We start from the raw sequence: 23,944 nt of genomic DNA on the forward strand, positions 1-23,944 counted from the left end.
CTTCAACATGACACTTTTAATTAAAAAATTCAACCATCGAACTTCCCTGGTGGCGCAGTGGTTAAGAATCCTCCTGCCAATGCAGGGGACACGGGTTCAAGCCCTGGTCTGGGAAGATCCCACATGCTGAGGAGCAACTAAGCCCGCGAGCCACAACTACTGAGCCCGAGTGCCACAACTACTGAAGCCCGTGCGCCTAGAGCCCACACTCCGCAACAAAGAGAAGCCACCACAATGAGAAACCCGCACTCCGCAATGAGGAGTAGCCCCCGCTCGCCGCAACTACAGAAAGCCGGCATGCAGCAACGAAGACCCAATGCAGCCAAAAATAATTAATTAAAAAAAAAATTCAATCATCATTTCTATGTCTAACTTCTCCAAAACCTCTCTATAGAGCATCTTTTAAACTTCTGCTGGTAGTATTCTCACCAAAAATGCATATCCTCATTCTAATCATGAGAAACACTTAGGCAAACCCAAATTGAGGGACATTCTACAAAATATTAATACCTGCCCAATACTCTTCAAAGTGTCAAGGTCATGAGAGACAAGGAAAGAATAAGAAATTACCACATGACTGTGAAGGACAAGGACAGATTGGGTCAAACTAAGGAGGCATAAAAACCAACTGTAACATGGGATCCTGGAACATAAGAAGAAGGGCACTGGTGGCACAACTGATGAAATTCAAATCAGTTTGTCAGTTAATAGCACTGTACCAATGTCAATCCCCTGGTTTTGCCAACAGTACTGTGTTCCTGTACAATATTAACACTCAGAGAAGCTGGGTAAAAGGTATACAGTAAGTCTACTATTTTTGAACCTTTAAGTCTAAAATTAGTTCAAAATTAAAAGTTAAAAAAAAAACTTCTAAGTTTTCCCAGAAACAACTAAGTGTGGTTATAAAAAGAAAGAAATACAGAATATGGTCAAAAGATAGCACAAATTCTTCTAGAAGTTCCACTGGGAAAATGCCCTGTTACACATTAAATTTGGTATAATATACAGTTACTCTGCCAGATACCTGAATGCATAAAAAGAGATAGCTCCATTATGAAAAGTAGCTGAGTAATCTATATTAAATGTTGTCTATCTAGTAAATAAACATTCATCTAAGAAGCCTTTTGTTCCAAACTATAGAAACTTCCCCAGTGAGATGAAATAGTCATAAATTAATAAAGAAAAAGACATTTTAAAAAAAGGAAGAAAATAAAAATGCATAATAGGTGGTGAAACGTGTGCTGGAGCTGGAAATCAACAGAAAACAGAGGAACTGAGAAATTAATTTTCTTTTCCAAGGACAGTACTCATCATTCCCTACTAATACAGTATTCTATTCCACAGATGTGAAGCAATGAAAATCCCACTGGGTTAGAAGTGCATTGTAACCATGCCTCCCCAAGCTCCCCGTGTCTCCCCATCATCTGCCCTGCAATCCTGACAACCTATGAGAGGTGTGGTCTCTCTGTGATCTGCCCACCACCCCAGTCTGGTGAGTGCTGCTCTCTGACATCTGCCCTCACAACACATCAGCGAGGAGAATGTCTGGAGTAATTCACCTAGGTAAGTATGGAGAAATGAAGGGACTGAGGCTAAGGTCTGAGGTCTAGAAGTCAGCAGCCACTCTCCAGCTCATGTACTGACAGGCAGAGGTGCTGCAAAGGGGGAAGAAAACTTACCCTTCCAGTGAAAGAGAGGGTGATGCAGGAAGAGGAGAGGGTTACAGAAAGGGTGAGGGTTAGGAATGTAGACACACGGCAGGAAAGAAAGAAAAGCAGACGACAACAAGAACAGGAGAGAAAATAAGGCAAAGAAGGGACTTCCCTAGTGGTCCAGCGGTTAAGACTCTGTGCTTCCACTGAAAGGGGGCGTGGATTCAATCCCTGGTCGGAGAACTAAGATCCCGCATGCAGCGTGGCCAAAAAAGAAATAAATAAATTTTTTTTAAAAAGGAAAATAAGGCAAAGAATACTGGGAATGAAAACATCACCCAGATTTCAGCCCTCGGTTGTTAGGGTGCCTTCCCGCACCTTCGGATTGTCAATAATTGGGGTGATGACAAGATCTGAGTCTGTGTAGATAAGCTCTCTCATCCGGGACTCCAGTTCCTGCTGACTCAGGTGTCCACTTATAATCTGAAACAAGAACAAAAATTAGGCCCAGTTTCTGTGACTAGTGAAAAGCTTTAAGAGACGGAGCTAGTAAGACGCTGAGTAGACTCCAAGGAAAAAGGTCACCTGTATCAATGGACCTCCACTGCTATTCAAAATGCTTCCACAGACAGTCTCATCTGATCTTCACAAAAATCCTAAATCTGGTGTATCATTTTCCCATTTTTACAGATGAAAAAAACAAGGCTCAGAGAAAGTAACTGAGTTGCTCGTGTTTACCACGACGCTGGTTAGAACTAGAAAACAGATCTTCTGTAGTTTGATGTTCTAAACTATGATGAGACAAATTGGTCTTTCAATTACCAGCATGGTTGTTATCTTTCATCTACCAAAACTTAATCAGCTGATTTCTGCTTTACAGAATATTCAATATGAAGTTTAAATTACATCATAAAAAAATTTCAAGCTGATGTACTGACCTGTTATATAAGTATTAAACACCCATATCTTTACAAATCCTAGTTAAAGTGGAATTGACACATAATGAAAATGAATAACTAGATGTTCCCCATCAGTTATTCAAGATGTTTCTTTGTGCTCTCCTTAAACTTAATTTTTATTCCTAGTGCTATGCCTTAGTATTTCACATCAGAAAAAAAAAAAAGAGGATTTATGCATTAAGAACTTCCACTGAAACTTTGACCGAAAAAATGCTAACCAGAAAATCAAATCAGTGAAGTGAAAGATAAGTAGAAAAAGAAATGATCCAAAACTAAGGTAAGGGACAGAATAATTAGCTAACAAAGTTCCTGGAAACCACAACAACCCTTCTTCAACTTAGAACACAGACATATTAAAAACACATGAAGAATAAGTGAGGAACTTTTGTAAAAAATGTGTTAAAAAAAATTTAAGAACATGGACTTTCAAAACAGATAAACTTGAAAGAAAAGCCGAAATGAAGTCAACTGAAAAACCTTTACAATAATCTAAAAATGAGTAAAGTAGACCAATTAGAAAATTATATGTAAAAATTAATTTCATATACATAAAGTGAATATATGCACAAAAACAGTTTATAAAAATACAATATCCCATTCACAATGGCAAAAAATAAGCTGTTAAATAAAATGCTCAGGACTAAACTAAGTAATCAAAAATTGCAAGGAGGTCTTACATATTAAATGAAAAAATTAAGTGATAAAATTATGTTCCCTTGTTTAAAAATGAACAAACAGGGGCTTCCCTGGTGGCGCAGTGGTTAAGACTCCGCCTGCCAATGCAGGGGACACGGGTTCGAGCCCTGGTCCGGGAAGATCCCACATGCTGCGGGGCAACTGAGCCCGTGCGCCACAACTACTGAGCCTGTGCTCTAGAGCCCATGCTCCGCAACAAGAGAAGCCCCTGCTCGCCACAACTAGAGAAAGCCCATGCGCAGCAACAAAGACCCAACGCAGCTAGTAAACAAACTTAGAAATTTATTTTTAAAAATTATAAAACATAAGCTCCCTTACTTATATAATTAGTGCTTAAATATTCTCAATAAAATGATTACATACAATAAACATCTGGCAGAAGAAATTCAACATCTATCGCATTTCAGAATGCATTTTTTACTTTTACACTGATTTTCTCACATATAACCAAACAATTATTAGCGCAGTGAGATTTTATTACAACCTAGTTACATTTCATTTCAATACAAAATTAAGTTTCACATGGTTCGAATGCATTTCACATTACATAAAAAATACAGCAACAACTGCAATAAGTACAATAAAAGATAACTTGGTAAATTTTTTACTTCAAAATATTTCTGCATTCAAAAAAACTATGATTGAAGGAAATTAAAGAATACCTAAATACATAGAAAGACATCCCATGTTTGTGGAAGAAAACTTTATATTGTTAGCATGGCGATACTCCTCAAATTGACCTAGAGATTCAACACAATTGCTGTCACAATCCCAGCTGGCTTCTTTGCAGAAACTGACGAACTGATCCTAAAATTCATATGGAAATGCAAAAGACCCAGAACAGCCAAAAACAAAAAACTTTGAAAAAGAACAAAGTCAGGAATCATACTTCCTAATTTCAAAACTTACTAAAAAGCCACAGCAATTAAGACACTGTGCTAGTAGCATGACAAAAGACATATCGATCAATGGAATAGAACTGAGAGCCCAGAAGTAAACCTTCACATTTATAGTTAATTAATATTCAACAAGAATTCCAAGACATTATTTAATGTCTTGGGGAAAGAAGAGCCTTCTCAACAAACGGTGCTGAGGCAACTGGATATCCACATGCAAAACAAAGAAGCTGGACCCCCTACCTCATGCCATATGCAAAAATTAACTCAAAATCGATTACAGACCTAAATGTAAGAGCTAAGCATAGAAATAAACCTTCATGACCTTAGAGTAGGCAACTGTTTCTTAGTTATGTCACCAAGAGTACACAGGCAACAACAAACACACGAAAAAGATAATTTGGTCTACATCAGAATTTAAAACTTCTGTGCTCCAAAGTACACCATCAAGAAAGTGAAAGGACAATTCACAGAACGGGAGAAAATGTTTATAAATCATATATCTATAATATATAAAGAATTCCTACAACTCAATAATGGGCAAAAGGTTTGAATAGACATTCTTCCAAAGAAAATATACAAATGGCCAATAAGCACATGAAAAGATGCTCAACATCATTAGCCAACAGGGAAATGAAAATTAAAACTCCAGTGAGATATAATTTCACACCTACTAGGATGGCTGTAACCAAAAAGAGACAATGCAGCACTATTCACAGTAACCAAAAGGTTGAAGCATCCCAAGTGTGCATCGAAAGATGAATTAATAAATTGGTACATACACACAATGGAATATTATTCAGACTTAAAAAGGAATGAAATTCCTGATACACGCTACAACATGGATGGATCATGAAGACATTATGCTAAGTGAAATAAGCCAGATACAAAAGGACAAATATTGTATGATTCCACTTATATAAGGCTACTAGGCAAATTCATAGAAGCAGAAAGTAGAACAGTGGTTGCCAGGGGTTGGGGTTGAGGGGAGGGGGGAATGGATAGTGGTGATGGTTACATAACAGTGTGAATGTACTTAATGCCACCAAACTGTACACTTAAAAATAGTTAAAAAGGTAAATTTTATGTAATGTGTATTTTACCACACTTTTTTAAAAGACATAATAAAAAGTTTTGGTGAGGATGTGCAAAAATTGGAACCCTCATACACTGGTGCTGAGAATGTAAAATGGTACAGCTGCTTTGGAAAACAATTTGGCAGTTCTTCAAAAGGTTAAACAGTTACCATATGATGCAGCATAGTACACACACCCACACAAAGATGTACACAAATGCTCAATGCAGCATCATTCAGAATAGCCAAAAGGGGAAACCCATCCAAATGTCCACAAATGGATGAATGAAAAAATAAAATGTGGTATATACAACAGAATATTATTGGGCAGTAAAAAGGAATATAGTATTGATACATGGTACAATTTGGATGAATCTTAAAAACATTACGTTAAGTGAAAAAAGCCAGTCACAAAAGATCACATATTGTATGATCCCATTTATATGAAATGTCTGGGATAGGCATATTTATAGAGACAGAAAGTAGATGAGTGGTTGCCTCAGGCAAGAGGGTAGAGAAACTGGAAGAAAACAGGAGTGACTGCTAATGAGTACAGGGCTTCTTTGCGGAATGATGAGCATTCTAAAATTGACTGTGCTGATGACCGCATAACTCTGTGACTACGCTAAAAGCCCCTGAATTATACACCTTAAATGGGTGAATTATATGGTGTGTCAATTATCTCAACAAAGCTGTTATCAAAAAAACACCTATGAAGCACCTCTCTCTTAGGAGTACTTACTAGAAAAACCAGTGATAATCAAGGAAGATGACTTAGTTGTAAATTTTGCAATTAGAAACATAGTTCAGAGATTAACTTGCAATTATTCTTCTGAGTCTCTGTACCCTACGTAAAAAGAAAAAAGAAAATTCCATCTCTGCTTACCTTGGTCAAGGGAGAAGTCTTCTGTGGTGAATTTTCAGTCATAGCCTCACCAGGATTTAATGCCACTGCAGTGCTGGTTCTTGGAGTAGGACGGGAACTGAAAAATGCACACCAGTTAACATTACTCACATTTCAGAAACTTTATCCTGTTTACTATTTTCTGGGTTAAAAAACACGTCTCATGAAAAACGGTAGAATATGATGATTCTATGTGATCTCGTTAGATTTTAAAAACTTTAAACTCTGATTTGTGTTTATGACACTAATTTTTTTAATGTCAATATTATGATATAGAAAAAAATATATATATATGTGTCATCTTGGGCATGTTACTTAACTTCTTGTCTCATATGCAAAATGGGCTAGTAGTAGTATTGTTGGGAAATTATGTGAGATAGTATATGTAATGTAGAGCACTTAGAATGGTATATGGTTCAACCAAAGACTATATATGTGTTTGCTTTCTTCATGGTATTTTATTGTATATATGCAATATAATTAATTTAGCTAGTTTCCCATTGATCAATGCATAGCATTTTCAATTCCTCTGCTATTCTAATGTTGTTGTCAATATCCTTACATATCCATTACCACTGGAAAAAAAAAAAAAAAGATAGTCTCCTTATTTTTCTCCTAAAAGATTAGCTTTTCATATTTAGATTTTCATTATTCTTATGGTTGTTTGATTTCTGTATTTGGTTTGTATTAGAAATCTATGACTATTCCCACTGCCACCCTTAAGTAAAATAAATCACCCTTAAATAAAATAAAATAAATCCCAAAAGTAAGTTAGCTATGGTGTTAGAAGTTAGGACAGTGGTCACCTTTAAGGAAGAAAGAAAGGTATAATTATATTTACTGACCAGGGTGGTAGGTGTGTTCACTTTGCTGATATACAATGAGCTATAAACTAATGATCTGTACATTTTTCTGTATACATGTTGCAGTGGTGTGCTAAAGCTGGTTCACCCTAGTTCATGAGGGCCAATTGTTAAACAGGAATTTGTGAGTCAAGTGTCAAACTGTTGGTAGCTTAAGATTAACCATTAAGAGAGTATTTACATCATTAATTTAACAAAAATTACAAGTGAGCAATTTTTCTTTTCCCAAACTGCATGTATTTCTGTTATACTGCAATAAAACAAGTTTTAAAAAAAAAAACTGTTTTCAAAGTAATTTCCTGGGTAATTGTTTTTTTTTATTTGGAGCTTCTATGCTATATCCAGTATTTTCTGTTTTAACCAGAAACCTAAAAAAACAGATTTTATTTTTTTAATGTCTGCTGATCTAGGCAGGATTAATAAAATAGAACAGATATTCTACAAAGCATAGACAATGTTTACAATTTTATTTCATAAAATGTTTGAAATGGAAAATTACCTTGGTACCTACTTAAGCAACAAGTTATATTCTGCATCTATTTTTAATGATTCCTCCTACACTTATCAATGGCTGCCATACTCTGTGAACCACTCCATTACACCCAGGTCTCTGATTTTGAGTTTTCTGCATTTTAAGAAATTCTTCCATTCAGATCATTATGGTCTCTTTTGATGAATTCCTTCAAATTTCCAAATATGACCCCTCCTTCATTTACTTGCCTTTTTATTCATTCATTAAACAAGGACTTACTTAGGTCATAAAATATACCAGAGATTGTACAAAATTCTTTTTTAAAAACTGAACTTAAAATGCCTAAGATATATATAAATAAATTTAACATGCTTTATATTTAAATATGGGTAAAACAAACCAGGAAATTTTAGTTTATCATTATAACCCCTATGTCATGAAATTAAACTATTTCTCTATGAGACTAAAACTATAAATAAAATATAACACAATATTTACACATTAATAAAATTTTAAATACACTGGTCTTAATCACTTTAAATACCAATCTGATTTTATTATTTCAATGATTGCAAATATTAAGCCTCCCAGATAAAACGACATTTAAATAAAAACACAACCTGTTCTTTTTCTATAAGTCTTTATCTAAATAAAGCTGGAGTTCTGAAATTTTAAATTCAATTTTATTTGAAGTAGAAGTACAAAATTAAAGAGTTTTAATTAACCCTTATAATAGGAAAAATAAGGTGGTTTGGTTAAAATTTTTTAAAAATACATAACAAAGTCTACATTCCATTGGCCAGCACTTAACAGTAACTTTGAAAGTAGAGAGAGTGGAATTTGCATTTATCCCTGTCCTTTATTTCTGTGTAACATGGTTTACCAGCCAGACAACAGACACTTTAAGAAGATTTCACTTTCATCTCCCATGGATCCCTTACTGCTCTGTCATTTTACATACCTGAGAAGAAACATGGACTCATTCAATTGACCCCCAAGAGTGCTCTTAGGCCGCAACTCAGATGGATTTTCTGTGGCAGGAAGGTAAAACAATATCCATCAATGAACAAAAATATGAGCAGGGCACGACGTATACAGAGATTTAAACAGAAAGGTAACACAAATTAGGAACTCTCAGAAATAGCATTCTGAGTTCAGTAGTGCCAAATGAAAGCTCACCTACTCTGAAGGCGTGACTGAGCTGCTGACCACTGTTCTCCCCTTTTGCTTGTCCACAATGAGGGCTCTTCAGAAGCTCCTTGGCATCTTGTGACCCAGAATACTCCAGGTTTCTGCTGTTCAACAACAGAAACCCAACACAATCAAGCTTACTACTGAGCTTTCTGTAGAGTTTTCTCTGTCAAACAAGAGGTTGGAAAAGATACTTAAACTGCACAGGACATTTGGCAAAACTATTGAGTTAGAGGGAGTTCCCTGGCGGTCCAGTGGTTAGGACTCCACTCCTTCACTGCCAGGGCCCGGGTTCAATCCCTGGTCGGGGAACTAAGATCCTGCAAGCTGTGTGGCGTGGCCAGAAAAAAAAACAACTAGTGAGTTAGAAAAGTAATATTTTTCATTGAGGAGCTAAAATGAGCACTTACTACATGCTAGGTATTGTGCTAAGAAGCCTATAAACCTTATCCCTGAAAAATAAGTAACAGCAGGCAGATCGGAGAAGTAAACCAGAACTCAAGGTATCAGTGAACCAGTAGTGAGTTTCCCTTTTATTTTTTCCCTTCCAGTATTGTTCGACCTGGACTCAAAAGCAGTGAGTACAGACAGGAGCCCCAAGAGAAGCCCTCTATTTCTGTTCCAAGGAACAGGAAAGGGGACCCCTAAGGGTCAGAGCAGTGGAAACGCCCTAGTTTTCTGTTTGTTCTTTTGCTTTTTCTTTTTCCATTTTGTCCTTCCCCAGCCTGCAGGTAATCCTGCAGCAGCTACAGGGGACAATAGCCGCTTCTGGCCAGTGCCTAAAATCCTGAAGGAGGAACATTCTCTTCTCTAGCCAGAGAGTTATGACCCCAAGAATGTGAAGCAAATCCCTGTTGCTCTGTTCTCTTTTTTCTCCTCTCTCCTTGTCCTACTGCTACTTGGTCCCAAACACATCCATCAAGACATAAAAACTGTAATACACCATGACTAAGTGGGGTTTACTGTGGGAAGGCAAGGCTGCCTCAATATATGAAAACCAATTTATGTAAGAGTCCATAATGAGAGTCTAAAGAAGAAAAACCACATGATCATATCAACTGATACAGAAAGAATGACAAAATTCAACATTCATTCAAACTGAAAAGGGGAAGCTACCAAAACCTCCAGCTCATCATATTTAACAAGTAAAGGCTGAATACTTTCATTCTAAAATCAGAAACCAGGCAATGTGTTCATTTTCATCACTCCTCATTCATTACCTTACCGAAAAAGTCCCAGCAAGGGAAGTAAGGCAAGAAAAAGAAATAAAAGGCATACAGATTAAAAGGAAGATGACAAACTAAGGTGAAAGGTGTCCTGGGATTTGCTGACACTGATGGACCAGGTCCTAAGCCCAGCTTTCTGTACTTTTCAGAGAGTCTAATACAATGTGAAAACACAGTTGAAGCTCAATGGATCACAGAAACCGAAGTTTGGGAGAGACCTTAAATAGAATTCAGACTTCTCTATCCAATACACTGAATTTACAAGATTAAAATTAAGAATCAGACAACCACTTACCAACGAATGAATGGAGGAGAGGGGGAGTCAATTATCTGGACTTTGCCTCTATTCATCTACTTCTCACCTTGTTCTTTTCAAAATACCATCACTTTGGGACTTCCCTGGTGGTCCAGTGGTTAAGAACCCACCTTCCAACGCAGGGGACGCAGGTTCAATCCCTGATCAGGGAACTAAGATCCCACATGCCGTGGGGCAACTAAGCCCAGGCACCACAACTGCTGAGCCCGTGCACCACAACTAGAGAGAAGCCTGCACACCGCAATGAAAGATCCCACATGCCACACACAACTAAGACCCGACACAGCCAAAAATAAATTAGTTAATTAATTTTTTGAAAATACCATCACTTTTATAACTGTCCTGGGCTAAAAAGATTTTATAATAAAAGTGGATTAGTCAGGATGAACTAGGTTGTGCTGTGGTAACACATAATGCACAAATCCTAGAACTCAGAATCTCCTAGCTTTGTGTCTCACTCGTGCACATAGCCACTGAAGGCTGGCAGGAAAGCTATGCTCATCATGGTCACTAAAGACCCAGCCTGACAGCAACTCCACTTGGACATTTTCTTCCCAATTACCTCATCAAGAGAAAGAAATGTGGCACATCACACAGTGGCTCTTTGAGTTTCTATCCAGAAATAACACAGGTCACTTCTGCTCACATTTTATTAGCCAAAGCAAGTCACATGACTGCACCTAACTTGAAAGGGGAAATGAGATCCTACCATGTGCTGACAAGGTGGGAAGCCAGCTGAACACAACTAATGACGACCATACTAAATCCCTGCCTGGATAAACAACTGACCAGAAAATGAGCAAAATCAAGAACACAAAATGTCATGACTAAACTCTTTAAGCAACCCTTAAACACATGTTTGATTTTCTCCTATTATGAAGGCATAGAAATGCATGTCATTGATGCTGCAAAAATAGAATAGCAAGGGTACAAGTGTTTAATAACCATGCCCCACACACAAAAATAAGCTTATACTACCTGACGCTGGAATCCTCGGTGCTTGAGTCCTGATCTTTTCTAGTGAAAGCATCCTTCCAAAATGAATGCTGCAGTAGTCCTGCCCACGTTAATCTTTATAAAACATAAATGTTAAAAATCTATTTTAACATGATTTACCATGGAGAATTCCCAGGACATGCCCCAGTTACATATATCAGATTTGTTTCACACATTCTTTTTGGAACTTCACTTTTAGAACTTCATTCAGAAATAAACAAGATTATCAACCTCATGACTACCCAGAGTCACGCTTCTCTTTAGAAGTCAAAACGTTATCTAACTAGTTCACCCACTTTAAAATGACTTCAGGCCATATCTAAAACCCAGACTCACTATCAAAGCATCAAATTTTACTACTAGTAGATTATACCTGAGGGGACTTCCCTGGCAGTCCAGGGGTTAGGACTCCATGCTTCCACTGCAGGGGGCACGGGTTTGATCCCTGGTTGGGGAACTAAGATCCCGCATGCCGCACAGGCGGCCAAAAAATAAATAAATAAATAAAATAGATTATACCTGAGGTATACTCAAACTCAGAATGATTAAGCTCGACTAAAATTTTAAAACAAAAAAGTAATTTGTATCTGATTCATTTAATCGTTCAAAATTTCCATACTGAAATAAAAACTACCTTGATCAAAATTAAAACACAAACGTTAAAGAGAGAATTTGCAACCACATATAATATTCCTTTTATACAAAGGGCTCCTAAAATTCACTAACAATTAAAATTACCAATAAAATGGACTTTTTTTCATCCATTAGTTTAGCAAAAATTTATAAGATCAACAAAACCCATTGTAGGTAACAATGGGGGGGAAGGAAATTTCTAACGCTGGAGGTATAAACCCACTCGTGTTCCCAGGATGCAGCAAATGTGTCAAACTTTTTAATGTTCTTAGCTTTTGACCAGCAACCCCACCTTAAGAAAATTATCCAAAGGTGATAACTGCCTAAGTGAACAACAACAAAAAAAATAGCAGGATATTACTGTAGCAGTCAGTGTATATGATATTCTAAATCAAGAAAACTCTCAATGCTGTTATTACAGGTTATTACATGTACATTCAGCAGCCATTTAAAATAACCAAGCAAATACAGAGAGAGAAAAAAACTAGATTATGGGGTGGTCTCAGGTATGCAAAAAAAGTATTTAATATGGGATATAAATATGTGGAAATGTGTCCTAAATAAAGTAAGTTAAATTAAGTATATTTATATCTTATCCAAATATGTCTGGGAAGGTATCCACTAAAATAACATTGATCCTAAAAGCATTCTATTGTAAGCATAGGAGTGTCTTACAACTTATACGAGAATCAACATTTTCTTCTGCAGTTTTTCAGTTATATTTAATGAAGATACATTACATGCTACACTAAATTTATTCTTAATTTTATACCCTGAAGCAGAGACCCTAAATGCTTGCCTAAAACCCCTAGATACCTAGTGGCAGAACCAGAACCTAGCTTCTCTTGTCTCCCAGGCCAGGGAGACACCCCCCCCTTCACTCCCCACTCCCTCCTGCCCTCCCCCACTCCACACCATAAGGATTTCTAACTTCCTGCCATCCCTGCAACACAGAAAATTCACACTGTGTCTATTATCCTGTCACTTGATATTCCCAGTAGGACAGGATTATCATAAATCACATCGCATTGAAATACTGCTCAGTCGTTATTACATTAAGTATCTTGACAGTATCATCCCTAGTTGAGTAGGCTAAGACAGTTTTAGCCTGAAATCCACAACGGCGGGGGGGGGGGCGTGTAGGGGGGGTGTGCGGGGAATGTACCTCCTGGATTTGGGAGTTACAAGAAAATCTGTCAACCTATGAGGCAACTATTTGCTACATTAAAAGAGTTAAAATTCCTCATGATTAAAAGCACCTGTAAACCGAGAGGAGCCACTCAATGTAAACTCAGATTTCTTTTTTTTCAAAAAAGATAATTTGAACAGCTCTTTCTATATTAAGACCAGTACAGTGTTAGAAGTACACTAAAGGAAAAAAGGATTCCAGTCTCCATTCATGTTAAAGTACTACCCATACATACCTCTTCTGAGGATCTTTTTGAAGTAAACCATCAAGCAAATTAATAAAATCTGAAGAAGCTTTAGTATGAGAAGAATCTATACACAAAGTAATACCCAAAAAAGAAAAAAAGTGATAAGTAGCTGAAAACACACCCTGCATCAACATTATAATAATAGTATTTTAAGTACATAAATTATTTTTAAGAGAACACTGAATACATAGTAACAATTACAGCCTTCATTTAATGCCAGGAGAGGGCTAGGCGGGGCAGGACACAAAAATTAAAAACTTTTCCCTGGACCACAAAAAACATGAATCTCAAAAACTAAGTTCTGACTAAGCTCTAAACTTTCTCTTTACTGAACAACCCCAGTAAGGACCACCAGCTTGACAAACTCATACCCTTGGTGTTCAACTATTAATTATGCCTCATTTTCTGACCATTTTCTCTTAACTTGACCAGCTTTGCTTTATAATATACTATGATGAGAGTACTTGCAATCTCTCTTTATTTTAAAGATTTTTAACAGGAAAATAACCATCACAATATTATGACAATCTCCAATTCCGTTAATCTCCAAGTGTTTTGTCTTTTTATATTAAGAAAGATACATACCATGGTCAAATTATCAGTCTATCATTAAAAGAAGTGGCCATGAAGATAATGGCCAAAGCCATCAGAACAGATGGTGCTGTCAGGCACTGTGGCCACAGCCTGATCAAGGTCCCTGTGAAATAATTACGCTTAGGCCAAGTGGTATCTTGACCAGATCTTTGATATCTTCATTCTCAGATTTCTCTTCCCTACATAAAAATCTTTAACTTATAGGAGAAAACAATACTCAGTACTATGAGTACTTAAAACAACAACAACAAAAAATCAGAAGTCATCATTATAGGAGATAGGAATGACTGATTTCTACAAAAACTAAAATAAAGTTAATAAAAAAGAAATGCTTTTTGTTTTAAGAAATACAGACCATTTTCAAAATATCGAGAGTTTTGTTTTTTTTCACCTAGGATGATTCTTAAAATATTGAAAATATTCTGTATTTCTATTCTTTCAATTACTGAGGATTTTTTTTCTTTAAAAACTCACAACCTTATTTTTCATAAAGTCCTGTTTTCATCTTTGTGACTTAAGAGTCACATCTTTTGAGGTGTGTAGCAAAGTGTTTTATTATGTTTGTACCTTCTTTTTCTTTTCTTAAAATTGTTAATGGTAGACTTACATTAATCACAATTTGTATGATTAAATTGCCAACACTTTAAAAATACAACCATATCTAGCTTAAAAGACTTTAAAAGCTTATCTGGGTAGCATTCTGATTCATCAAGATAAGGACTGAGAAACGCCTGATTTGTTCCCATTCAAGCACTAAACAGAAATAACTACATGGGACATGACTACATATTAAGTAAATGGTACATACACATGAACACACCAAAAAAAGACATAAAAGTTTGAGTTTCTTAAATCTTTGAACCAGACTTCTTTTGATACAGGAGCACAAGATAATTTGTATTTTTAAATGAGGGAAAGTCTTAGTACTTTGTTTTCCATTTCAGTATCTTTTTTAAAATGGCAAAAGGAATGCTAGAATTTCTAAAAATATCAATTTGTGACTATTTAGAAAATATAAATTTGAGGGGTTATGAATCAATAAAAACACACTTTGGGGATAAAAGTGCAACTTTAGTCCACGTAAGAAGTAAATTAACTGCATTTATAATAAAAACATCCTACCTTTTGGAATAGGTGGCAAAGGATCTTCATAAAAAATCTTTTCAACTAATTCTGAGAAACTTTCTGAGAAGAACGGAGGTTTTCCTGAAATCATATGAAAACTTGCAAAATTAAACAATAGTTTGCTGTTACCAATAATTCTTAATAAATCTCAACTACAGATAGTTCAGGATTGCATAATTTATAGGAAAAAATATGTATATAGCAATAACTAATTATTGAATGCCTAGTACATACCAGGCACACTGTCTATATATTTTTATAGTTGTGTAATTCAAAATTTATCATCCTAACAAATACAAAATTCACTTATGGACAACCATGATCCAATGGCTACATGGGCCACTGGATACATCTGATAATTCACAGTCACAGGTACCTTTACAAGATTTTCTACTAATAATCAGTTAGACAGATTAGTTAGGCATATTTCAACATTCCAAATGATTATCATGAAAAATACTTCCATGTCAAAAGTTCCTACAAATCTGCATATGCCTAGACACCAAGCAAGTCAGCCAAAATCAGTACATAGAAAATTTTAGGAAAACTAGCTTTTTCACATCTTATAGGTAAACTCTTTGAAAACTCCAGATGTAACCTTTGTGTGTGTGTGTCCAGCTCTGATTTTAAACTGAAACAGAAAGTAATCACCTGAAAACATTTCATAGAGCAGGCAGCCCAAGGACCAGAGGTCACTGGTAATGGAGAAGTCAGTACCCCTCACAATTTCTGGAGCTGTATAGATAAGAGATCCTAAGAACAAGGGAGAAACGACAGCTTTGTTAGGCATTTGTCCTGTTCCCAACACAAATCTACCTAGGAGAGACCAGGTGAGGTGAAAAAAGATGGGAGAACATGCACATAAATATAATTTCATGCATATTTCACATTTTTTTAATGTTTCCTAATATTAATGTCCCACTTCCCAAGAATATGTGAGAATATATAAAAATATAAAGGTTTTGAATATTCACCTGAGTAAGAGGTGTGGCACACTGAGGTGCATTCTTTTTTTAAATTAACAATTCAAATAGTTGAAAGAAAAGAACCTTTGGTTGTAGTATTTTGAATAGGATAGGTTAAGTTATGCAGCAGTAAGCACCCCAAATTCCCACTGACTTAACCACACAGGTTTCTTTATAACTGAAACTACACGTCCCTCACAGGTCAGCCAAGGGGCCCCGACCCTCACAGTCAGTCCATCCAAGACCCAGGCTTCATTTCAACCATGCTTCCTCAATCACTAAGGCAGGGGCAAAGAACGTAGCAAATTAAACACTGGCTCTTAAAATTCCCAGAGAGACTCGCATCACTTCTGAGCACACTTGGTGAGCTTTGGCAGGGAAGATGCAATCCTACCATGTAAACAGAAGAGGAACAGAACAGGACCTATTTGGTGAACAGCACTAGTGTGTATCATGTACACTTGATACAGAGTTTAGTATTACATAGAAATACCAAATTCTAGAGATAGAAAGCTCCCTTGCTTACTTATGAGAGCAGCTGAAGCCTGGAAGGTACTCTAACATCCTCTAAGTCACAGAGCTGGGCAGTAACAGAGCACTTGCCAAAACCCACAGTCTCCCATCTTCCAATGAGAATGTTCTTACCATGAGGTGAGAAATCACCAATCCCTTGGAAAAGAGGTTAATGTGCACCCATCATGGGGACTGTTCTTAGATTAAGTGCAGAAGCAATCGAGTGTCACTGCTAGAAACTCTGACATTTCTCCACAACACAGCCCTCTTCCCCTTACGAAAGGGGGAAAATTTCAAATACACGTTCCTGAAACATATTGCCCTCCTTGTTTTCTATATAAAAGCATAGTCCCTAGTACTCATTTTCATAGGATGCCAGTCATCCCATGGAATGACACTTGGGGATTTAGAAAGCCTTCTTCCTGGGCGTGAAATCTTACTTCAAGACTGGCCCTGCAAGTTCAGTTTCCTTGCTCGTATTTATGGGACCTCTGTTAACCTGCTGCTCCCCGTCCCTTTCCCTCATTCCTCTCATCCACGGCCATATGACTACCAAGCCCAAGGATGCCACTCTCTCTCTCAGTGCCCTTTGCTTTCTGGTGAGTGTACCAGAGTTTCAGTGGTCCAAAGTCTCAAGTACATACACCAGGAACTTAAGGAAAAAAGATCTTTATCACTTCTATCAGAAGTTCTGGTATAAGAAATATGACTTCACACTCTCCCCTCAAGCACAGCAGTCTAACAGCCCAGGCCCCATCTCACTGACAAAACCACCTCCCAAGGACGCACCCTTAAAACTCTTCCTGACTTGCAGAATATCAGCTGCTCAACAATGTTGAGTATCTATTGAGCCACCAGTGTATGCCAGACACTGTTCTGAGTGCTGAGGATACAGCAGGAAGGGAGACAAAACCCCCCTCCTTATGTTCTAATGAGTGGTCAGTGCTAAAGCTAAGGATTAGGCTTTGTCAGAGGTTCCCTGCGTCTTACACGGCATTAGAGCCACACGGAAAATTTAGGCCCTGGACAAAACCATCCATAAATCCAGACTTCTCCTGATCATTTTTAATACATTTTTTGACTGGCAACATAAAAGGTGGACATTATCTCCTAAACACGTGACTTGGGCGGCCCACAACTGGAGTTCTGACCTGGAAGCTCTCCACGTACCTTTGACTCTACTTTTCATGTTTTTCTTCAGTACATTTTCCCCGCTGTCACCTCCTCCTTCTTCTGCTGCCACCAATGCAAAGAATTCTTCCAAATTTTCACCTTCCACTTTGGCCAAGCAAAAATTACTAAACTTCAGTGTGCCAGGCCCTTCCAAGAGTATCTATAAAGGTTAAAAAACAAATGTGTTTAGAAACAAATTCTATTCAATTTGCATTTCCATCCGTACCTCTTATAATCTCACTAGAGAACTCTGAGTATTGGTTTTCTTACTTCATCACAACTCAGAAAATTAAATGCTTACAATTTTTTAAAAAAAGAAGCCAAAGAAACATAAATCCAACATTTGACTAGTAATAGAATCAAATATTAAATTGTCCCTTCTCAGATGTAGATGAAAAACACATCATTTAACCACAGAGAGAAACCTCAGTCTTTTGGTAAAGATAAAGAGGAAAGTATATGAAACAATCTATACTCACCTATTCTCAGTGACAATTGAAAGAGGATTTGGAAGCCCACCTGTCCTAGGGGTTGTTCATTCAAATGAGGACGTATGATTTAGGATTAAGACTAGGGTGTTGAAGTTAGAGATCTAGATTTGAGCCCTAGGTCCACCACTTACTGGCAGTCTGACTTGCAGACTTTACTTATTAACCTTTGTAACTCTCTCTTCACCTATACAATGGAAAAAATGATACTTAACTCTTCAGACTGTTGTAAGGACTGAGGTGACACATGATGCAAAGGGCGACAGTGACTGGCATGTGTTAAGTGCGCAAGTCTGCTAATATAATTTGCGATTAGAAGTCATCTGTTGATTGTTGAAATCATACCTTTATCTCTTCCTCCCTGGCAATGGATCAGGGGGCTTTCTGGTCCTTAAAAGCAATTTAAAGTTTACCCTCAACTTCTAGTCACAAATACTGAGGATGTCAGTTAGTCTGCAACAGTGACTTTTAAACTTTTTTTTTGAGCACCTGGAGGCCTTGTTAAGAAAAACTACTAGTCCCTACCCCGAGAGCTCCTGATTCAACAAGTCTGGGGTGGGGCCTAAGAACCTGCATTTCTAACAAGTTCCAGGTAACGCTGACACTGCTGGTCCAGGGAACACACTTTGAGAACCACCGGCAGGGGGCAGATAAAAATTTTAAGTTAGTAAATATTTTAGACTTTGCAAGCCGTAAGGCTTCTGTCCTGACTATTCAAGTCTGCAGCCACTGACAATACATAAGTGAAAGGATGTGGGTGGTTCCAGTAAAACTCCATTTACAGAAACAGTCACCTGCCGGAACTCTGCCAACCCCAGTTCTAGAATAAAAGTTACCTTATCAGCCTGAAGCTCCTAGATTATAAAGAGATGATACTAGACCTCATTAAAGAGCTCCCACACAGAGGTTGGCACGTTATAGTCTCTAAGCTTGTACAAGCATGAGCTAAGAGTGGTTTTTATGTTTCTGAACGGTTGGAGAAAATTGAAAATAAGCTAATATTTCTTGACATGTGAAAAGTACATGAAACTGACATTCCAGTGTCAATAAAGTTTTATTGAAACAAAGGCACACCCATGCATTTACATATAGTCTATAGCTGCTTTCAGGGCTGTAATACAGTTAAGTGGTTATAGTCTTGACACAAGTATATGAATATTTCAAACAAGAACTTCTATTTGTTATACAGAATTTTTACAGAGCTTTTTGTAGGTTTAATTAGGTTCTTATATAGATGGCCTAGAAAAATGTTTAACACGGAAATATTCAACTTTTCATTTCATTGTGTTCACATTAACAAAGGAAAAGAACTAGGAGCTAAGACCAGTAACACATACAATCCCTAAGAAAATGTCCTAAAAGTTTAACCTAAATATAATACATAATCCTCACAATCTCCCTGAAATATCTACTTCCATATCACAGGCAAGAAAACTAAGGTACAGAGAGAAAGGGTAACTTGTCCAGGTCACACAGCTTCTAAATATCAGTGTTAACGTGACTCAGACTCTAAGCAGGTTCTGTGACTCTACTACACTGAAGCACGTTTAGTTGTGGACAGTTTTACCAGAAAAGAAAAATATTTGATCCATAATATCAGGAATCATACGTACATAGCCAAGAATGTCATTATCAAACTAAAATAATGGCTCATAACTGTGTACTATAATTTAAGAGCAAAGAGTCTTATTTTACAGATCTGTTGAGCTCATCATTCACCATATACCTCAAGAGCAATAATAATTACTCAAAGAACCCTGAAAGGAGGGGAGACTTCACTTTCTAAAAGCTACTTCAATAGGTAGCTAAATAGGAACTTAAAGTATAGTACTATGTACTTCCTTTTGTTTAAAAAAAAATGTTAACTTAAAATTTCAAGATGTTCTATATCCAAATTGTATCTAAAAATAAAAACATCTTTGAGGAAGCCCTATAAATTGAAACACAAACAGGAAATCAAAACTTTCATGAATTACCTTCCCAGGAGAAATGTCACAAAAGAGAATGCCAAGTTGATGAAGATGATGTAATCCAGTAATCAGGTCAATCCCAAATTCTCTTACAACATCTTCTGGGAGGTTTTCGTCTTGAGCAATAACCATTTCTAAGGAACCACCTGCAAGTTGATTAAAATCACCCACTTTAACCCACCAATATTACACAGTACCCCTGGGAGGTTCCATGCTGGGACATGAGCATTAAAACATGATCAAATCAGTATACCTGGACAGTCTGGCAGGGGAAACATACATGTTAACAGTGGTCCAAGCACCGTAACGGAAACCTCCATGCTCCAGAGCCAGCTCAGGGAGAACGACTGCTCAGACTGTAAGAGTCAATAAATAAGCCAGTGGGATGAAGGGAGAATCACTCTGGTGCTGTGATTTCTCACTCCAGATCCCTCAGGAAAGAAACAGCTACAAAAATTAGTGTTAAACACTAACCTAAGCTGTGCACTTTAATCACATTGTGCAAAATACAGTTATGTTTACTCCTGTGCAAAGTTAGGTCACATTCTACAAGAACTGCATGGCAAAAAAAGGTGCTCTTCCTTAACAGTTAGAAAATCACAAACTCTGACGTACACCACTGATGAAATAAAAGGCCAATGGCAGACACACTGCAAATTCCATTTCTATACCCTACCAGGGTCCCACTCACATCTCCTACCATCTAAGTGCCAGAAACAAACCTTTTTTTTTAGGGTCAAGATTATAACAGGAGTCAAGTTCAGAGAAAGTGAAGTCTTAGCTGGCATCTGAAAGTTCAATCAGAATTAGTGCAATGAAGGTAGGAGGTATTTTGGGGTTTGTTCATTTTGTTTGGTGGGTGAGGAATCATTCCAAACACAGGCATAAATTAGAGTTAGGCTATTACAATGGCCAGGGGTCACAAATAACAGCTGAAGCAAAAAGTAAAACGGGTTGAGTGCCCAGATCACCTCAAAAGTGTGTACATCTCATGAAAGGAATTAAACCACAGACTCCTCCTATTCATTCAGAAAAATAAAATGCAAATAAGTTATTATTCCAAATAACCTCTTTAATGATTGTTTTAAATTCTAAGTGCCAGTACATAAGATTCATAAAGCTATAAATAATTACATTTCATCTTAATATTTAATGATTATTACTACTCAGTGTATAAATAGAAGTACACTAACCATGGTACTTGTTACATTTTTTCCTAAAGATACTGAAACTAAAAGCCCAGATAATACAGTATCTATGTATTTAGTCACCTTTCTTCCTGTATATAGTCCTAGAAAGTCATATCAAGCAAGAGCTATAACATGTTATCTCTAATTATTGCTAAGTGGTGGTATTTGTTGATTCATCTTTGTATTTTTCCATATTGCTTAAGTTTTTAAAAGCCAAGTATCCTTTGCATAAAAATAAAAAGATAAGCACTTTATAAACTAATTAGCTAATAGCTAGCCGACCTAAAATACTTTGTTTTTACTGAATGGGAAAGCTTTTTTGATCAATAATCACTAAAAAATGTTTCTAAGTGTTATGTAGGTGATTTAGCATTATTTTATACCAAAGTAAAGTTAACCCCAAATTGAATTTTACATGTCTTCCTCTTACCAAACACCTTTGCCCTTTTCCAGTCCCTAATATCTATCAAGCAATAGGTGTTCAAGTTAACGTACTCAGTAGTCAACACTGCTTATATTTGTAATAGAAGAAAAATGGAAAATAGCAAAAACTACATCAGGGCTTCCCTGGTGGCACAGTGGTTAAGAATCCACCTGCCAAAACAGGGGACACGGGTTCAAGCCTTGGTCCGGGATGATCCCACATGCTGCAGAGCAACTAAGCCCGTGCACCACAACTACTGAGCCTGCGCTCTAGAGCCCGTGAGTCACAACTACTGAACCCACGTGCCACAACTACTGAAGCTCGTGCATCTAGAGCCTGTGCTCTGCAACAAGAGAAGCCACCGCCACGAGAAGCCCACTCACTGCAATGAAGAGTAGCCTCTGCTCGCCACAACTAGAGAAAGCCCGTGCACAGCAACAAAGACCCAACACAGCCAAAAATAAATAAATTTATTAAAAAAAAAAACTACATCATATGTTTTTTCAAAACTATATATTGTGGCTACAATCGTAGCACTTCTTACATGATCTTACCTGTGCAGAGTTCCACGACTAGCCAGAGATGATTACTGGTTTCATACCATTCATGAAAAGTTACAATATTCTTGTGTTTAATTTCATGGGTGAGACGAACCTATAAAAACACACAGCATTCACACTAAAATAAAAAAGTTCTTAAATCTTTTCATCTATTAAGACACACCTAAATACACAACTGGGAAATAAATAAGAAAACACTGGAATTTATTCAGTGGAATTCTATACAGACATTAAGAATGATGGGGGGCTTCCCTGGTGGCGCAGTGGTTGAGAATCTGCCTGCCAATGCAGGGGACACGGGTTCGAGCCCTGGTCTGGGAAGATCCCACATGCCGCGGAGCGGCTGGGCCCGTGAGCCACAATTACGGAGCCTGCGCGTCTGGAGCCTGTGCTCCGCAACAAGAGAGGCCGCGATAATGAGAGGCCCGCGCACCGCGATGAAGAGTGGCCCCGGCTTGCCACAACTGGAGAAGGCCCTCGCACAGAAACGAAGACCCAACACAGCCAAAAATAAATAAATAAATAATTGTATAACTTAAAAAAAAAAAAGATTAAAAAAAGAACGATGGTTATGAAGGCTGGTGACATGGAAAAATGCTAATTCAACATACAGTCTTTAAAAACAAACAAAACCTTGTACAAAAGTTTTGTGTATTTGTGTAAATTAACATTGCAAAAGAATATTCATAGGAAAAATGACCAGAAGGTATACATCAAAATAGCTGCTGTTATGAGTAGAATTACTCGTGTTTTTAAATTCTTTCTACTTCTAATTTTCTATCTCCTATATTAAGTACCCAGTACTTTCATAATCAGGAAAAAAGAAATAATTTTAAAGGAAACCAAAAAAACCTTTAAGAATAACCTAAAGGCTCAATAATACAATAATAGTTAAATAAGTTGTATATGAATGATTATTATTAGGCCAACATTATTTGTTGAATTTTATAACATGGAAAAGTGACAATGTTATAATGTTAAGTGAAAAAAGCAAGAAATAAAATTGTGTAATACTATGATTAGAAAATTTTTTAAAAGCCCATAGAAAAAAAGACTAGAAGAAACAAACCAAAAAGAACAGTGATTGCCTTCGGGTGATACAACAATGCTGCTTTTTCCTTCTATTCAGTTTTCTATATTCTCAAATTTTCTATGATGACAGTGTATTACTTTTATAATATTTAAAAGAACTCTCAAAGCCTTCTATTTTCTTTTTAAGCATATTCTTAGTGAATTCTAATATCAATTCACCTAGATTATTAAAAGAGGAATGATTACAATGAACATACTGATCTTAAAATGTACATTTCCATTAGATTATAAGAATACTTACGCACCAAAAACAAGAGTGAATTCAAAACTCAACAATAAAGATGCAAAAGGCTGTCCATTTAAAAACGCTAAGTTGCTTCTGGGATTTTTGCTTTCTCCCTTTAAAAATCCCATTAAATATAGAAACTAAAACCACAAAAATGTGTGTGAACCGTGAAGACTCAGAATTCCTGATGACTAACTTACCAAAGTGCTTTGCACCCTTGCTTTCTGATTTTCTTTAAAAAAAAAAAAAAAAAAAATTACAAATTCTACTGTCACTCAACACAGGCTAACGGGCCCATAATTAGTAGAA

At 36.9% G+C, this 23,944-nt stretch overlaps 1 protein-coding gene across 4 annotated transcripts in view; it reads right to left on the reverse strand.

Moving 5' to 3' along the window:
• ULK4 (unc-51 like kinase 4) overlaps window positions 1-23,944 on the reverse strand; it is a 540,948-nt gene that overhangs the window by 503,716 nt on the left and 13,288 nt on the right. For 3 of the 4 annotated variants that reach the window (XM_068558236.1, XM_068558235.1, XM_068558232.1), the window contains 11 exons: window positions 22,312-22,411; window positions 20,150-20,289; window positions 17,683-17,845; window positions 15,686-15,787; window positions 15,032-15,115; window positions 13,304-13,379; window positions 11,229-11,321; window positions 8,697-8,812; window positions 8,479-8,548; window positions 6,165-6,261; window positions 2,031-2,135 (listed from right to left, as the gene is read on the reverse strand). In XM_068558236.1, the coding sequence (XP_068414337.1) occupies window positions 2,031-2,135; window positions 6,165-6,261; window positions 8,479-8,548; window positions 8,697-8,812; window positions 11,229-11,321; window positions 13,304-13,379; window positions 15,032-15,115; window positions 15,686-15,787; window positions 17,683-17,845; window positions 20,150-20,275 (1,032 nt within the window). In that variant the 5' untranslated portion in view covers window positions 20,276-20,289; window positions 22,312-22,411. The remainder of the gene's footprint in view (window positions 1-2,030; window positions 2,136-6,164; window positions 6,262-8,478; window positions 8,549-8,696; window positions 8,813-11,228; window positions 11,322-13,303; window positions 13,380-15,031; window positions 15,116-15,685; window positions 15,788-17,682; window positions 17,846-20,149; window positions 20,290-22,311; window positions 22,412-23,944) is intronic. The other variant, XM_068558233.1, reaches the window with a different exon arrangement.

The sequence above is a fragment of the Eschrichtius robustus genome, chromosome 12 (assembly GCF_028021215.1).
Source record: "Eschrichtius robustus isolate mEscRob2 chromosome 12, mEscRob2.pri, whole genome shotgun sequence".
NCBI lineage: Eukaryota > Metazoa > Chordata > Mammalia > Artiodactyla > Eschrichtiidae > Eschrichtius > Eschrichtius robustus.